Source organism: Entelurus aequoreus, linkage group LG17 (genome assembly GCF_033978785.1).
Source record: "Entelurus aequoreus isolate RoL-2023_Sb linkage group LG17, RoL_Eaeq_v1.1, whole genome shotgun sequence".
NCBI lineage: Eukaryota > Metazoa > Chordata > Actinopteri > Syngnathiformes > Syngnathidae > Entelurus > Entelurus aequoreus.
The window spans coordinates 22,092,381-22,110,980 of NC_084747.1; the positions used below are offsets into that span (position 1 = coordinate 22,092,381).

The 18,600-nt window shown below is 34.2% G+C and overlaps 1 protein-coding gene across 1 annotated transcript in view; it reads left to right on the plus strand.

The window, feature by feature from the left end:
- The window catches only part of LOC133632665 (calcium-binding protein 7), a 39,032-nt gene extending 23,313 nt beyond the window's left edge, over positions 1 to 15,719 (plus strand). Inside the window, exons 2-5 of the mRNA XM_062025228.1 lie at positions 10,974 to 11,117; positions 11,207 to 11,319; positions 11,414 to 11,564; positions 14,780 to 15,719. Of these exons, the coding sequence (XP_061881212.1) occupies positions 10,974 to 11,117; positions 11,207 to 11,319; positions 11,414 to 11,564; positions 14,780 to 14,910 (539 nt within the window). The 3' untranslated portion in view covers positions 14,911 to 15,719. The remainder of the gene's footprint in view (positions 1 to 10,973; positions 11,118 to 11,206; positions 11,320 to 11,413; positions 11,565 to 14,779) is intronic.
- The last annotated feature ends 2,881 nt before the right edge of the window (positions 15,720 to 18,600 follow it).

The following is an 18,600-nucleotide window of genomic DNA, read 5'->3' on the forward strand; positions in this document are numbered from 1 at the left end:
AGCCAGCCCTCATCTACTCATCAACACCCGTGCTCACCTGCGTTCCAGCGATCGGCAGAAGGACGAAGGACTTCACCCGATGCGTTTGGCGGCCCGGAGACGTAGGAGGTCAAAGTGAGGTCGGCGGCTAGCGCGGCTAGCGCTCCAACAAAGTCCTCCTGGTTGTGTTGCTGTAGTCCGCTGCTAATACACCGATCCCACCTACAACTGTCTTCTTTGCAGCCTTCATTGTTCATTAAACAAATTGCAAAAGATGTCCAGAATACTGTGGAATTATGAAATGAAAACAGAGCTTTTTGTATAGGATTCTACGGGGTACCATAACTTCCGTTACTCGGACTTCGTCACGCGCATACGTCATCATACCGCGACGTTTCAGCCGGATATTTCCCGGGAAGTTTTAAAATGTCACTTTATAAGTTAACCCGGCCGTATTGGCATGTGTTGCAATGTTAAGATTTCATCATTGATATATAAACTATCAGACTGCGTGGTCGCTAGTAGTGGCTTTCAGTAGGCCTTTAAAACAAGTAAAACACTCTCACATCAAATCTGCTTAGTGAGAAGAATAATCTTATCAGACAGAAAATAAGCAAATATCAGCCTAATTTGAGATATTTCATCTTACTTAGATTTCAGTTTTGGCAGTGCGAGGCCTTGGCCTTAGACGCCCAGCCTTGTGTCTGAGGCCGCCGTGATGAAAACCGCGGGATCAAAATGCAAGAAAATCCAACCTTCCGCCAACTCCAATGATTGGAGTGTGAAGGAGCTTTAGAAGGAGTGAGATCTCTGCAGGGAGTTTCTTTCATTTGCAACTTCTTCGCTCAGGTTGGACTCGTCTAAATTTGCCAATAAAGACCCCCCCCCCCCAGGTCTCCAAATACTCAGGAGCCTTGTTAGCAGCTTGTTATTCAAATCTTCCGGCTAAAGATTAAGTTTGGCCAGGGTGTTTAAAAATAGTTTCTCTCATACTGATAAGGTCTTACATAAAGAGCAATGAGACGTCAGAGAAGAAAGCCTGGATCACCTTCACCTCAGAGCTCCTGAAAGCCGAAGGCTTTAGTTTCCACCATGAGCTCCGTGGTCGTTAAAGCCCAGTTTTCCCCCGCCCGCTAAGTTGGAGTGTTGCGTAACCGCCAGTTCGCAGACGTCCACACGTCATTACTACCACTGGGTTACGTAGTGGGCGGCGCAGAAGGTGGCACTGCCGCCTCACCTTGTGGTTGAAACTATTTGGACTTTACCTTGTACGTTAAAAAAGGCCAACCGTGAATCTACAATACGGAAGTCATGGTGCTTTCAAGCGCGTCGTTGTTATTTCCGGCGTAGCGGGAAGGGGGCGTGGCCAAGCGGTCAGAACGTTGGGGTTCGGGAGATGTGATGTTTGATAAGGAATTATCGAGTTCGAGCCTATTATCGAATCCTCTTATCGAACCGATTCCTTATGGATTCTCTTATGGAGTCCAGATAGGTTGTTGTATGTGGAAAAAAACACACAATATTTGGTTTAACAAAAGCTCACTTTTATTATATAATACAAAAATAAAATCTAATAAATAAATAAATATTGACTGTTACCCACCTAAAAAAATAAAATAAAATAAATAAATATTGACTGTTGTTACCCAAAGTATATTAAGTGGGATTTTTTCATAAAAACAAATATATACAGTAACACAAAAACAAGCTGTCTCTGTGATCACTATAGCTGTATAAATAATAATATAGTGTTGAATAAAATCAGTCCCTTGGGCACAAAACTGGAAATAATACAGCTCTCCAAAAAGTGCACTTCTGCTGCTATTGGAACATAACTGTTTGTTATGATGCTTTGACATTTTTGCACTTTATTTCTTTATTGAAAGAAAATTCTTTGAAGAGAAAAGTTCTTTGCAAATGTGGTTACAATGCTAAAAAATGAAAAGTTAAAGCTAAAAAAAGAAATACACTTTATTGAGTTAACATTATTTCCTTATAGGGGGAAAAATGTTATGAGCTAGACGCAGTGGTCCCCAACCACCGGGCCGATTGGTACCGGGCCACGCAAGAAATAAAAAAATAAAAAAATAAAAAAAAATAATTAAAATTAAATTTATTTATTTATTTTATTTTCATCCATCCATCCATTTTCTACCGCTTATTCCCTTCGGGGTCGCGGGGGGGGCGCTGGAGCCTATCTCAGCTACAATCGGGCGGAAGGCAGGGTACACCCTGGACAAGTCGCCACCTCATCGCAGGGCCATTTATTTTATTTTATTTTATTTTATTTTATTTATTTTTTTTATTTTTTTATTTTTTTATTTTTTTTATTTTTATTATTTATTTATTTTTTAATTTTTTTAAATTAAATCAACATAAAAACACTATATATACATATTGTGTATGTGTATGTCAATATAGATCAATACAGTCTGCAGGTATACAGTCCGTAAGCACACATGATTGTATTTCTTTATGAAAAAAAAAAAAAAAAAAAAAATTCCTCCACCCCCCCCCGGTCCGTGGGACAAATTTTCAAGTGTTGACCAGTCCCCAGCTACAAAAAGGTTGGGGACCACTGAGCTAGAGAATATAACAACTACACTACCCAGCATGCAACGGGAGTTACGAGCCCCGAAAAGTGTTGCATGTTGCCACGCTGTGAAAGTAAACGTCAAGAACTCAGCCAACACGCCTCGTCTGCATTATTTATAATTAGACAGACAACACATCTACAGTGTGATTTTGTAACGTTTACAAGGAAAGAAAAACAAAAGTTAAAAAAGGGAGATATGTTGTATATATATGTATGTGCTGCAGTGTTGTATATATATGTATGTGCTGCGGTGTTGTATATATATGTATGTGCTGCAGTGTTGTATATATATGTATGTGCTGCAGTGTTGTATATATATGTATGTGCTGCAGTGTTGTATATATATGTATGTGCTGCAGTGTTGTATATATATGTATGTGCTGCGGTTGTTTTAAGAACGTTGCGACAGGAGGTGCGTTGCTAGCCTGGTTGCTATGTTTCCGGTTGGTGGTAAAAGTGTTGGTCATGTGTTTTACCCTGCTCAAATCTCTCAGTAAAGTTATTCGATGGATTATAGCTTTTGTTTTGAACTTTATTACACATTGGAGCGCTTTTTCCCGTCCATTGTTTTCCTGCTTTCGCTATCTGTGCCTAATGACTGAGCTATGTAACGTCATTTCTTGTGATGTCCCACGGAGCATTTCTGGTCGGGACGAGATTCGAATAAAGAATCAACTCTTTTCCTTTACTATAGTGGTCTCGATAACGGGTACCGGTTCTCAAAAAGGGATTCGAGTCCGAGGACTCGGTTCTTTTCTTATCAAACAACCGGGGAAACCGGTTTCGAGTATCATCCCTAGTCGTGGCTGCCTGAGACCACCAGAGAGCCAGAATCAAGCCTTGTAGGACAACTTCTGCAAACTGAAAGTGACGTAAAAAAAAAACTGAACCAAACCGGAAATAGAACTACGAAAGCCAAAAGCAGTGAAGTTGTCACGTCGTGTAAATGGTAAATAAAAAGGGAATACAACAAATCCTTTTCAACTTATATTCAATTGAATAGACTGCAAGGACAAGATATTTAACGAAGTAGTTGAAAGCTTCAATAATTATTTTGTAAATATTGGACCAAAATTGGAAGAAAGGATTCCAGACCCAGTTCCAATTGAGGACTATAATGATACCATAGAGCCAAATCCCAACTCCATGTTCCTCAGTAATGTGACACAGGAGGAAATAGTTACAATCGTGAAAAAATGTAAATCTAAGACTTCAACTGATTGTAACGGAATTGATATGGAAACGATAAAAAATGTTATAGAAGAGATCTCAGGACCATTCATGTATATTAGTAACCTATCATTTCAAACAGGTACATTTCCAAACAAAATGAAAATAGCTAAAGTTGCACCAATTTATAAGACTGGAGATAAACATCAATTTACAAATTATAGACCTGTTTCTTTACTTCCACAATTTTCTAAAATCATTGAAAAACTGTTCAATAACAGATTAGAGAGTTTCATAAATAAAAATAGAATACTCGAAGAGAACCAATATGGATACAGAGCTAATGTTTCAACTTCAATGGCTTTAATTGAAATTACAGAAGAAATTACCAATGCAATAGACAGTAAAAAATGTGCAGCAGCGGTTTTTATGGATCTAACTAAAGCATTTGACACAATTAATCACAATATTTTAATCCAAAAACTAGAAGGATATGGCATCAGAGGGTTAGTCTTAAACTGGATAAGAAGTTATCTAACGAACAGGAAACAATACGTGAAGCTAGGCGAACACACGTCTACAACGCTAAATATATCCTGTGGTGTACCTCAGGGATCAATACTAGGACCTCAATTATTCAATCTCTATATAAATGACATTTGTAAAGTTACAAAAGATTTAAAGTTAGTATTATTTGCGGATGATACAACAGCGTTTGTTCAGGAGAGAACACACAGGAGATAATACAAATAATAACAGAAGAAATTAACAAATTAAAAAGATGGTTTGACAAAAATAGATTATCGTTGAATCTCAGCAAAACTAAAATAATGCTATTTGGTAACAGTAGAAGAGAAAGTCAAACACAAATACAAATAGACGGAATAGAAATTGAAAGAGTAAATGAAACCAAATTTCTAGGTATAATGATTGATGATAAATTGAACTGGAAATCTCACGTAAAAAATATACAACATAAAGTTGCAAGAAACACGTCAATAATGAATAAAGCAAAACATGTTCTAGACCAAAAATCCCTTCATATTCTCTACTGCTCACCAGTGTTACATATCTGAGCTACTGTGTAGAAATATGGGGAAATAATTACAAAAGTACACTTCATTCATTAACGGTGTTACAAAAAAGATCACTTAGAATAATACATAATGTTGGATATAGAGAACATACAAATCCTTTATTTATTGAATCAAAGATACTGAAATTCCACCACATAGTGAATTTGCAAACAGCTAAAATGATGCACAAAGCAAAATATAACCTGCTAGCCAAGAATATACAACAATTCTTCTCAACAAAAGAGGAGAAATATAATCTTAGAGAAAAATGTAATTTAAAACATTTGTTTGCACGTACAACACTTAAGACCTTCAGTATATCAGTATGTGGAATTAAATGATGGAATGGATTAAGCAAAGCAATCAAACAATGTACTAATATGATACACTTCAAGAAACTCTTCAAACTTAAAGTGTTTACAAAGTACAAAGAAGAAGAACCATGACAAACATTCTCCATTTATTTCATCCATCCATTCATTCATTCTTAAAGTAATCTTACTTATCTCATCATATGAAATATGACTTACTTCACCAATTATTATTATTAAATTCTTACTAATATTTATTTTTATTGTGATTACCTATGGAGTTATTGTGAAAAAATTGAGAACAGGAAGTGAATAAAAAAGTTGTAGCAACTGTTATGTAAAGAAAAGGGGTAGGATTAAATAAGCTCTGCTTCTTCCTACTCCTTTTCGGACATGTTGAAAAGAGAAACTGGAAATTGTGATGTATCATGTTGTATGCATGCATGTTCCAAATAAACTCAAACTCTAACTCTAACTCTAACGTTCGAACTGGTAAACTTTGTTATTTTTTTGCAAATATTAGCTCATTTGGAATTTGATGCCTGCAACATGTTTAAAAAAAGCTGGCACAAGTGGCAAAAAAAGGCTGAGACTGTTGAGGAATGCTCATCCAACACTTATTCCAGAGGTGAACAGGCTAATTGGGAACAGGTGGGTGCCATGATTGGGTATAAAAGCAGCTTCCGTGAAATGCTCAGTCATTCACAAACAAGGATGGGGCGAGGGTCACCACTTTGACAACAAATGCCTGAGCAAATTGTTGAAGAACAACATTTCTCAACCAAGCTATTGCAAGGAATTTAGGGATTTCACCATCTACGCTCCGTAATATCATCAAAGGGTTCAGAGAATCTGGAGAAATCACTGCACGTAAGCCATGATATTACGCACCTTCGATCCCTCAGGCAGAGAAAAGGGACATCAGTGTGTAAAGGATATCACCACATGGGCTCAGGAACACTTCAGAAACCCGCTGTCAGTAACTACAGTTGGTCGCTACATCTGTAAGTGCAAGTTCAAACTCAAAAGCCATTTATCAACAACCCTCGGCTTTGCTGTGTGGTGCAATATGACGGCTAAAATATGAGAAGGGAGACTGTTGAACAACTTAAGCTGTACATCAAGCAAGAATGGGACATAATTCCACTTCAAAAATGTGTCTCCTCACTTCCCAAACCTTTCCTGAGTGTTGTTAAAGGCCTACTGAAAGCCACTACTAGCGAGCACGCAGTCTGATAGTTTATATATCAATGATGACATCTTAACATTGCAACACATGCCAATACGGCCGGGTTAACTTATAAAGTGACATTTTAAATTTCCCGCTAAACTTCCGGCTGAAAACGTCTATGTATGATGACGTATGCGCGTGACGTCAATGGTTGAAGCGGAAGTATTCGGACACCATTGAATCCAATACAAAAAAGCTCTGTTTTCATTTCATAATTCCACAGTATTCTGGACATCTGTGTTGGTGAATCTTTTGCAATTTGTTTAATGAACAATGGAGATGGCAAAGAAGAAAGCTGTAGGTGGGATCGGTGTATTAGCGGCTGGCTGCAGCAACACCAACACCAGGAGGTTGTGTTGTGTTTTGAGCAGGATAGCAGACGCACTACGGTGAGTACAGCTTTGGCTTCCAAACATTTGATCGCTTGCCCGTACGTGCGTGTCGATATGTGCATGTCACGTACGTAACTTTGGGGAAATATATGTTTCTTGCCGACTCTGATGGCGGCCGGGGTGTCGTCAAAAGCGTACAACACCCGCCGCCGCATCTAAGTTAGCTTCTATTTTTTTAGCTTCGCCAAGCTGAAAATTATTAACCGTGTATTTACATGTCCATGGTTTAATAGTATTGTTGATCTTCTGTCTATCCTTCCAGTCAGGGTTTTATTTAAATTTTGTTTCTATCTGCATTTGAGCCTGCTATCACGTTAGCTCTGTAGCTAAGTTAGCTTCTATTTTTTTAGCTTCGCCAAGCTGAAAATTATTAACCGTGTAGTTACATGTCCATGGTTTAATAGTATTGTTGATCTTCTGTCTATCCTTCCAGTCAGGGTTTTTTTAAATTTAGTTTCTATCTGCATTTGAGCCTGCTATCACGTTAGCTCTGTAGCTAAGTTAGCTTCTATTTTTTTAGCTTCGCCAAGCTGAAAATTATTAACCGTGTAGTTACATGTCCATGGTTTAATAGTATTATTGATCTTCTGTCTATCCTTCCAGTCAGGGTTTTTTTAAAATTTTGTTTCTATCTGCATTTGAGCCTGCTATCACGTTAGCTCTGTAGCTAAGTTAGCTTCTATTTTTTTAGCTTCGCCAAGCTGAAAATTATTAACCGTGTATTTACATGTTCAGTCACTGTGAATGTCCATTTCGCGTTCTCGACTCTCATTTTCAAGAGGATATAGTATCCCAGGTGGTTTAAAATACAAATCCATGATCCACAATAGAAAAAGGAGAGAGTGTGGAATCCAATGAGCCAGCTTGTACCTAAGTTACGGTCAGAGCGAAAAAAGATACACCCTGCACTACACTCTAGTCCTTCACTCTAACGTTCCTCATCCACGAATCTTTCATCCTGGCTCAAATTAATGGGGTAATCGTCGCTTTCTCGGTCCGAATCTCTCTCGCTGCTGGTGTCAACAACGGGGAATTGTGAGGAGCCTTTCAACCTGTGACGTCACGCTACTTCCGGTACAGGCAAGGCTTTTTTTTTATCAGCGACCAAAAGTTGCAAACTTTATCGTCTATGTTCTCTACTAAATCCTTTCAGCAAAAATATGACAATATCGCGAAAATGATCAAGTATGACACATAGAATGGATCTGCTATCCCCGTTTAAATTAAAAAAAAAATCATTTCAGTAGGCCTTTAAAAGGAAAGGCCATGTAACACAGTGGTAAAAATGCCTTTTTTGCAATGTGTTGCTGCCATTCAATTCTAATTTCATGATTATTTGCAAAAAAAATAACAACATTTCTCAGTGTGAACATTAAATATCTTATCTTTGCAGTCTATTCAATTGAGTAAAAGTTGAAAAGGATTTGTTGTATTCTCTTTTTATTTACCATTTACACAACGTGACAACTTCACTGCTTTTGTAGTTTGTACTTTAGTTGTCCAAGCCAGTAGATGTCCACTGATGCCTTTGCTTAGTCTCTACTAGCTTTCTGTATTTTTTAGTAGTATTTTTTCACAAATATTTAGCTTTTTTTTCAAAAGTACACTACTATTTACTTGCAAATACAAAACTGTTTTCACACAAATATTCACAATTTTCCCAAAAATATACTAGTATTTTCTCACAAATATTACACTTTTTTTTAACAAAAGTAAAGTATTATTTACTCGCAAATGTACAACTATTTTCACACAAATATTCACCTCTTTCACAAAAATATACTAGTATTTTCTCACAAATATTTAGCTTTTTTTTTTCAAAAGTACACTACTATTTACTTGCAAATACACAACTGTTTTCACACAAATATTCACAATTTTTCACAAAAATATTCCAGAATTTTCTCACAAATATTAAACTTTTTTTAACAAAAGTATAGTATTATTTACTCACAAATATACAACTGTTTTTACACAAATATTCACCTCTTTCACAAAAATATACTAGTATTTTCTCACAAATATTTAGCTTTTTTTTATTCAAAAGTACACTACTATTTACTTGCAAATACACAACTGTTTTCACACAAATATTCACCTTTTTTCACAAAAATATGCTAGTATTTTCTCACAAATATTTAACTTTTTTTAACAAAAGTATAGTATTATTTACTCACAAATATACAACTGTTTTCACACAAATATTCACCTCTTTCACAAAAATATACTAGTATTTTCTCACAAATATTTAACTTTTTTTGCAAAAGTACACTACTATTTACTTGCAAATACACAACTGTTTTCACACAAATATTCACAATTTTCACAAAAATATGCTAGTATTTTCTCACAAATATTTAATTTTTTTTTAACAAAAGTGTAGTACTATTCACTCACAAATACACAGCTTTTTTCACTCAAATATTCACCATTTTTCATAAAAATATACTAGTATTTTGGAACAAATGTTTAACTTTTTTTAACAACAGTTTAATACTATTTATGCACAAATGTACAACTATTCTCACACAAATATTCACCTCTTTCACAAAAATATACTAGTATTTTCTCACAAATATTAAACTTTTTTTATTCAAAAGTACACTATTTACTTGCAAATACACAACTGTTTTCACACAAATATTCACAATTTTTCACAAAAATATTCCAGAATTTTCTCACATATATTGAACTTTTTTTTAACAAAAGTATAGTATTATTTACTCACAAATATACAACTGTTTTCACACAAATATTCACCTCTTTCACAAAAATATACTAGTATTTTCTCACAAATATTTAGCTTTTTTTTGCAAAAGTACACTACTATTTACACAACTGTTTTCACACAAATATTCACAATTTTCACAAAAATATGCTAGTATTTTCTCACAAATATTTAATTTTTTTTAACAAAAGTGTAGTACTATTCACTCGCAAATACACAGCTTTTTTCACTCAAATATTCACCATTTTTCATAAAAATATACTAGTATTTTTGAACAAATGTTAAACTTTTTTTAACAACAGTATAATACTATTTATGCACAAATGTACAACTGTTTTCACACAAATATTCACCTTTTTTCACAAAAATATACTATTATTTTCTCACAAATATTACACTTTTTTTAACAAAAGTAAAGTATTATTTACTCGCAAATGTACAACTATTTTCACACAAATATTCACCTCTTTCACAAAAATATACTAGTATTTTCTCACAAATATTTAGCTTTTTTTTTCAAAAGTACACTACTATTTACTCGCAAGTACACAACTGTTTTCACACAAATATTCACAATTTTTCACAAAAATATTCCAGAATTTTCTCACAAATATTAAACTTTTTTTAACAAAAGTATAGTATTATTTACTCACAAATATACAACTGTTTTTACACAAATATTCACCTCTTTCACAAAAATATACTAGTATTTTCTCACAAATATTTAACTTTTTTTAACAAAAGTATAGTATTATTTACTCACAAATATACAATTGTTTTCACACAAATATTCACTTCTTTCACAAAAATATACTAGTATTTTCTCACAAATATTTAGCTTTTTTTTTCAAAAGTACACTACTATTTACTTGCAAATACACAACTGTTTTCACACAAATATTCACCTTTTTTCACAAAAATATGCTAGTATTTTCTCACAAATATTTAACTTTTTTTAACAAAAGTATAGTATTATTTACTCACAAATATACAACTGTTTTCACACAAATATTCACCTCTTTCACAAAAATATAGTAGTATTTTCTCACAAATATTTAACTTTTTTTAACAAAAGTATAGTATTATTTACTCACAAATATACAACTGTTTTCACACAAATATTCACCTCTTTCACAAAAATATACTAGTATTTTCTCACAAATATTAAACTTTTTTTAACAAAAATATAGTATTATTTACTCACAAATATACAACTGTTTTCACACAAATATTCACCTCTTTCACAAAAATATACTAGTATTTTCTCACAAATATTTAGCTTTTTTTTTTCAAAAGTACACTACTATTTACTTGCAAATACACAAATGTTTTCACACAAAAATTCACCTTTTTTCACGAAAATATACTAGTATTTTCTCACAAATATTTAACTTTTTTTGACAAAAGGAGAGTACTATTTACTCGCAAATACACAGCTTTTTTCACACAAATATTCACAATGTGTGTGTGTGTGTGTGTCACCCTACCAGAGATCCGCGAGGCCTTCAAAGTGTTTGACCGTGACGGTAATGGCTTCATCTCCAAGCAGGAGCTGGGCATGGCCATGCGCTCCCTGGGCTACATGCCTAATGAGGTGGAGCTGGAGGTCATCATCCAGAGACTGGACATGGACGGTGAGGACACACACACACACACACACACACACACACACACACACACACACACACTGACCCAACCTTAGCGGCTCCTTGGTGTCCCTCAGGTGACGGGCAGGTGGACTTTGAGGAGTTTGTCACACTTCTGGGTCCCAAGCTGACGGCGGCCGGGATACCAGACAAGTTCAACGGCACCGACTTTGACTCGGTTTTCTGGAAGGTAGGACAGCGAGCGTCAAGGGACCAAAGTCCAGCGTCCCAGAAAAGATGGAGTTGCAGCTGAAAGCACAAGGACGTGTCTGTGTTGTTGACAGTGTGACATGCAGAAGCTGACAGTGGAGGAGCTGAAGCGTCTTCTCTACGACACCTTCTGTGACCACCTGACCATGAAGGACATCGAGAACATCATCATGACGGAGGAGAACCACATCCAGAACCCTGGGGAGTGCCAGGTGGATATAGACAGTAAGGACCTTCCTCCTTTGTCCACTTCATCATCATCACCTCATTGTTTTTGTCACCTTACTATGTCTAGCCCCGCCCCCTGTCCTCTTGTCCAACCAATCAGCTTCTTACCTGCGTGTTTGAGTCATAATTCTACCTTTTTCACAAATATTCTACTATTTTCTCACAAATATTCTACTTTTTTCTTTTCTCCCAAATAGTCTACTTTTTTTCACAAATATATAGTACTACTTGCCTTTCACTATTTCTCACAATTATTTAACTTTTTTCCCCCCACAAAAATATACTACCATTTGCTCACAAATATTTTACTATTTTTCCAAAATTATTGAACTTTTTTTTCCACAAAAATATACTACTATTTGCTCACAAATATACTACTATTTGCTCAGGAATATTCAGATTTTTTTCTTCACAAAATATACAATTATTTCACAAATATTTTACTGTTTTTCCACAAAGATATATACTATTTTCCAAAAAATATGCTACTGTTTTTTTTAAATAAATATTGTCCTATTTCACAAAAATATATTATGATTTACTTACAAATTTACAAGTATTTTTTTCCACAAATATTGTACCTTTCTCAGAAATATTTTACTATTTTCTCCCAAATATTCTACTTTTTTCTTTTCTCCCAAATATTCTACTTTTTTTCACAAATATATAGTACTACTTGCCTTTCACTATTTCTCACAATTATTTAACTTTTTTCCCCCCACAAAAATACACTACCATTTGCTCACAAATATTTTACTATTTTTCCACAATTATTCAACTTTTTTTCCCACAAAAATATACTTCTATTTGCTCACAAATATACTACTATTTGCTCAGGAATATTCAGATTTTTTTCTTCACAAAATATACAATTATTTCACAAATATTTTACTGTTTTTCCACAAAGATATATACTATTTTCCCAAAAATATGCTACTGTTTTTTTTAAATAAATATTGTCCTATTTCACAAAAATATATTACGATTTACTTACAAATTTACAACTATTTCTTTCCACAAATATTGTACCTTTCTCAGAAATATTTTACTATTTTCTCCCAAATATTCTACTTTTTTTCTTTTCTCCCAAATATTCTACTTTTTTTCACAAATATATAGTACTACTTGCCTTTCACTATTTCTCACAATTATTTAACTTTTTTCCCCCCACAAAAATATACTACCATTTGCTCACAAATATTTTACTATTTTTCCACAATTATTCAACTTTTTTTCCCACAAAAATATACTACTATTTGCTCACAAATATACTACTATTTTCTCAGGAATATTCAGATTTTTTTCTTCACAAAATATACAATTATTTCACAAATATTTTACTGTTTTTCCACAAAGATATATACTATTTTCCCCAAAATATCCTACTGTTTTTTTAAAATAAATATTGTCCTATTTCACAAAAATATATTACGATTTACTTACAAATTTTCAACTATTTCTTTCCACAAATATTGTACCTTTCTCAGAAATATTTTACTATTTTCTCCCAAATATTCTACTTTTTTTCTTTTCTCATAAATATTCACCTTTTTTCACAAATATATAGTACTACTTGCCTTTCACAAAAATATACTATTTCTCACAATTATTGAACTTTCCCCCCCACAAAAATATACTACCATTTGCTCACAAATATACTATTTTTCCACAATTATTAAACTTTTTTTCCACAAAAATATACCACTATTTGCTCACAAATATTATACTATTTTTCCACAAATATTAAACTTTCTTTCCACAAAAATATACTACTATTTGCTCACAAATATACTACTATTTTCTCATGAATATTCTCATTTTTTTCTTCACAAAATATACAACTTTTTCACAAATATTTTACTGTTTTTCCACAAAGATATATACTATTTCCCCCAAAATATCCTATTGTTTTTTTTTTTATAAATATTGTCCTATTTCACAAAAATATATTACGATTTACTTACAAATTTTCAACTATACAATTTTTTCCCAAAGATATATACTATTTCCCCCAAAATATGCTACAGTTTTTTAAAAATAAATATTGTCCTATTTCACAAAAATATATTACGATTTACTTACAATTTTCAAAAAAATTTCCACAAATATTGTACTTTTTTCAGAAATATTTTACTATTTTCTCCCAAATATTATACTTTTTTTCTTTTCTCACAAATATTCACCTTTTTTCAGAAATATATAGTACTACTTGCCTTTCACAAAAATATACTATTTCTCACAATTATTGAACTTCCCCCCCCCTCAAAAATATACTACCATTTGCTCACAAATATTATACTATTTTTCCACAAATATTCAACTTTCGTTCCACAAAAATATACTACTATTTGCTCACAAATATACTACTATTTTCTCATGAATATTCTATTTTTTTCTTCACAAAATATACAAAATTGTTTTTTTTATATTTTACTTTTCCTCCACAAAGATATAGACTATTTTCCCAAAAATACATGATTGTTTCCTTTAATAAATATGTTCCTTTTTTCATAAAAAATATATTACTATTTACTTACAAATTTACAATATTTTTTTGAATAAACATTGTATTTTTTTCCACAAAAGTGTACCACTATTTTTTCACAAACTATAATATTTTCCCACAAATATTCTATGAGATGTATTACAATTGGATAGCAACAAAAACAGAAATGCTAATAACTAGCATGCTAACACCTAGCATGTTAAGAGGATGCTTATTGACGCTTCAAAAGATTCAGTAGTTGCTAAAGTGCTACATGTCAATGTAATGTGCAATTTGCTAACGCTAGCTAGCTCCTAGCAAGATAGGTACTATGTACGTAAAGTCCGAACTGCTAGCGGTTTATATTCTGGGGAGAATCTTTGTCGCGCGTCACGTCTGGTTGCAAAAAGCAAAGCAAGAAGAAGGCGCTTGAAGGTAAAGTAAGGCGCCACTTTTGGAAATGCACAAGCTCAATGCTATTGCTGAGCTGATTAGCATTAGCGATTTTAAATGGCGATTTCAACACCATTTAGTAATGACGACAGCAACTAATCCAGCAGACAGCGAGTGTGTAAGAAGTACAATACTGACAGCATAATCACTTTTTAGGGCACGACAAAACACAAGACTTGCACATTGAACTAATTGGCAAAGACTACTCCCTGACTACATTAAAGTCAATGCCCTCTAACGTCTAAGTGAGCACGTCTTTCTTTCCGCCCGCCAGGTTCCAGCCCGACGCAGCAGGTCAAGCAAACGTGCGTTCGCAAGAGTCTGATCTGCGCCTTCGCCATCGCCTTCATCATCAGCGTCATGCTCATCGCCGCCAATCAGGTGCTGCGCAGCGGCATGAAATAGCGGACGTTTCCCCAGGTGTACAAAAGAGACACGTCCTCCTCGTTACCCTCGTGCTCGTTAGCGGCGGCAGCTCTACAAGAGACGTGTTGTGACTCTCCCCTTTTCTCTCTGCCCTGCGCAACTTCCTAACGTGTGTGTGTGCGTGTGTGTGTGTGTGTGTGTGTGTGTGTGTGTGTGTGTGTGCGTGGGGAATACTGCAGGGGGCGCTGTTGCTGGTGGACCTTGAGAAGAAAGTGAGCGCCACAAGGGGGCGCCTCACACAAGCTCATCTATGCATGACATGCATGAACTTCTTGTTTGTGAACCTTCTTATCAACGTTGTGATGATCTCCACTGTCTTCTAATACCAAACTGTGAGAGTGTGTGTGTGCGTGTGTGTGTGCGTGTGTGTGTGTGTGCGTGTGTGTGTGTGTGCGTGACGACTGTCTTTCTATCTTTGTGACAACCCACCTTGATGGTGGGGACATTTGTCTCTTTGTGGGGACTTTTTGGCTGGTACCCACAAGGAACATGCTAACCGTATAGACTGTGTGTGTGTGTGTGTGTGTGTGTGTGTGTGTGTGTGTGTGTGTGTGTGTGTGTGTGTGTGTGTGTGTGTGTGTGTGTGTGTGTGTGTGTGTGTGTGTGTGTGTGTGTGTGTGTGTGCGTTGTATTTCTCCCCTTCTTGAGACACGAAGAAGGAAAAGTATCTTCCATATGAGGAGGTGTGAACAAGTATGGTCCCAATAACATTGCATCCAATAGATGCAATGTTATTGGTCAACATATGAAATAACAAGTGTGTGTAAGAAATTCGAAGTGCCAATATTTGTAAAAAATAAATAAATCAAATAAATATGTATATAGAGACATACTGTAACAACTTGAAGTGAATAATGAAGATTAAAACCAATTACAAATCAAAAATGTGTTAATTAACTAAAAGCAGTCTTTTTCTCACAATGTATCGACTTTTTTGTTTTAAAATTGGGAACAATTTCTGATTTTCTCGTGAAATTCTTACTTTTTAATGCAAAAATGGTGACATTTGTCATACAAAATGCTGACTTTTATCACAATATTGATAGAAGTCATGAAGAAGGAAAAGCATCTTCCATATGAGGAGGTGTGAACAAGTATGGTCCCAATAACATTGCATCTAATAGATGCAATGTTACTGGTCAACATATGAAATAACAAGTGTGTGTAAGAAATTCGAAGTGCCAATATTTGTAAATAAAATCAAATAAATATGTATATAGAGACATACTGTAACAACTTGAAGTGAATAATGAAGATTAAAACCAATTACAAACCAAAAATGTATCAATTAATGAACTAAAAGCAGTCTTTTTCTCACAATGTATCGACTTTTTTGTTTTAAAATTGGGAACAATTTCTCATTTTCTCGTGAAATTCTTACTTTTTAATGCAAAAATGGTGACATTTGTCATACAAAATGCTGACTTTTATCACAATATTGATAGAAGTCATGAAGAAGGAAAAGCATCTTCCATATGAGGAGGTGTGAACAAGTATGGTCCCAATAACATTGCATCTAATAGATGCAATGTTATTGGTCAACATATGAAATAACAAGTGTGTGTAAGAAATTCGAAGTGCTCCCCCTCTGGCCAATATTTGTAAAAAAAAAAAAAAAATCAAATAAATATGTATATAGAGACATACTGTAACAACTTGAAGTGAATAATGAAGATTAAAACCAATTACAAACCAAAAATGTATCAATTAATGAACTAAAAGCAGTCTTTTTCTCACAATGTATTGACTTTTTTGTTTTAAAATTGGGAACAATTTCTAATTTTCTCGTGAAATTGTTACTTTTTAATGCAAAAATGGTGACATTTGTCATATAAAATGCTGACTTTTATCACAATATTGATAAAAGTCATGAAAGAAGGAAAAGTATCTTCCATATGAGGAGGTGTGAACAAGTATGGTCCCAATAACATTGCATCTATTAGATGCAATGTTATTGGTCAACATATGAAATAACAAGTTCGAAGTGCTCCCCCTCTGGCCAATATTTGTAAAAAAAAATAAAAAAATAAAATAAATATGTACAGTATATAGAGACATACTGTAACAACTTGAAGTGAATAATGAAGATTAAAACCAATTACAAACCAAAAATGTATCAATTAATTAATTAAAAGCAGTCTTTTTCTCACAATGTATCGACTTTTTTTGTTTTAAAATTGGGAACAATTTCTGATTTTCTCGTGAAATTGTTACTTTTCAATGCAAAAATGGTGACATTTGTCATACAAAATGCTGATTTTTATCACAATATTGATAAAAGTCATGAAGAAGGAAAAGTATCTTCCATACGAGGAGGTGTGAACAAGTGAAATCAATAACATTGCATCTAATAGACAATGTCTCATTGGTGGTGACGTCTATCAACATGAGGGTGCTCCCAAAAAGGAGGGATTTGTCACATTGACTGTGTGTCGCTTTTAAAAGTGCGCCCCCTCTGGCCAACACATGAAATAACAAGTGTGTGTAAAAAAGGGGAAGTGCTCCCCCTCTGGTCAACACATGAAATAACAAGTGTGTATAAAAATGTGAAGTGCTCCTCCTCTGGCCAACATGTGAAATAACAAGTGTGTGTAAAAAAGGGGAAGTGCTCCCCCTCTGGTCAACACATGAAATAACAAGTGTGTATAAAAATGTGAAGTGCTCCTCCTCTGGTCAACATATGAAATAACAAGTGTGTGTAAAAAAGGGGAAGTGCTCCTCCTCTGGTCAACACATGAAATAACAAGTGTGTATAAAAAGGTGAAGTGCTCCTCCTCTGGTCAACATATGAAATAACAAGTGTGTGTAAAAATGTGAAGTGTTCCCCCTTGTGGCCAAAATTTGTAAAAAAAAAAAAAAAATTATAAATATAAACTGTAATAACTTGAAGTAAATAATGAAGATTAAAAACCAATTACAAATAAATAAATAAATAAATTAATTAATTAAAAGCAGTCTTTTTCTCACAATGTATCGACTTTTTTGTTTTAAAATTGGGAACAATTTCTAATTTTCTCGTAAAATTATTACTTTTTTATGTAAAATTATTACTTTTTAACGCAAAAATTGTGAAATTCAGACTTTTATCACAATGTTGCCAATTGTTTTGTTGCTCTCGTAAATTTGTGACATCTTTTGAGTAAAATGACGACTTTTGTCATCATTTTGCCGAGTAAAATTCCTGATTATCATCACAACATTGCCAAAATGTTCAAGTTTTCTCACAAAATTGTGACTTTCGTCGAGTAAAACTGGCAACTTTTCAAAACTTTAAGCTTCTCTCGTAAAATCGCGACTGTTATTGAGTAAAATTCCAACTTTTATCATAATATTGCCTGCGATGAGGTGGCGACTTGTCCGGGGTGTACCCCGCCTTCCGCCCGATTGTAGCTGAGATAGGCTCCAGCGACCCCAAAAGGGACAAGCGGTAGAAAATGGAGGGATGGATCACAATATTGCACAAATGTTCAGTTTTTCTTGTAACATTTTGACTTGTGGTGAGTAAAATGACGACTTTTGTTATAACGCCGACAAAATTCTACGTTTTTCTTGTGAAATTGTGACTTTTTTCTTGTGAAATTCCAACTTGTTTTTTTATATGTGCATAGTATGTATATATTATTAATGTTGTAAACACACTTCTTTATATATCTAGGGAGGCATTATTCT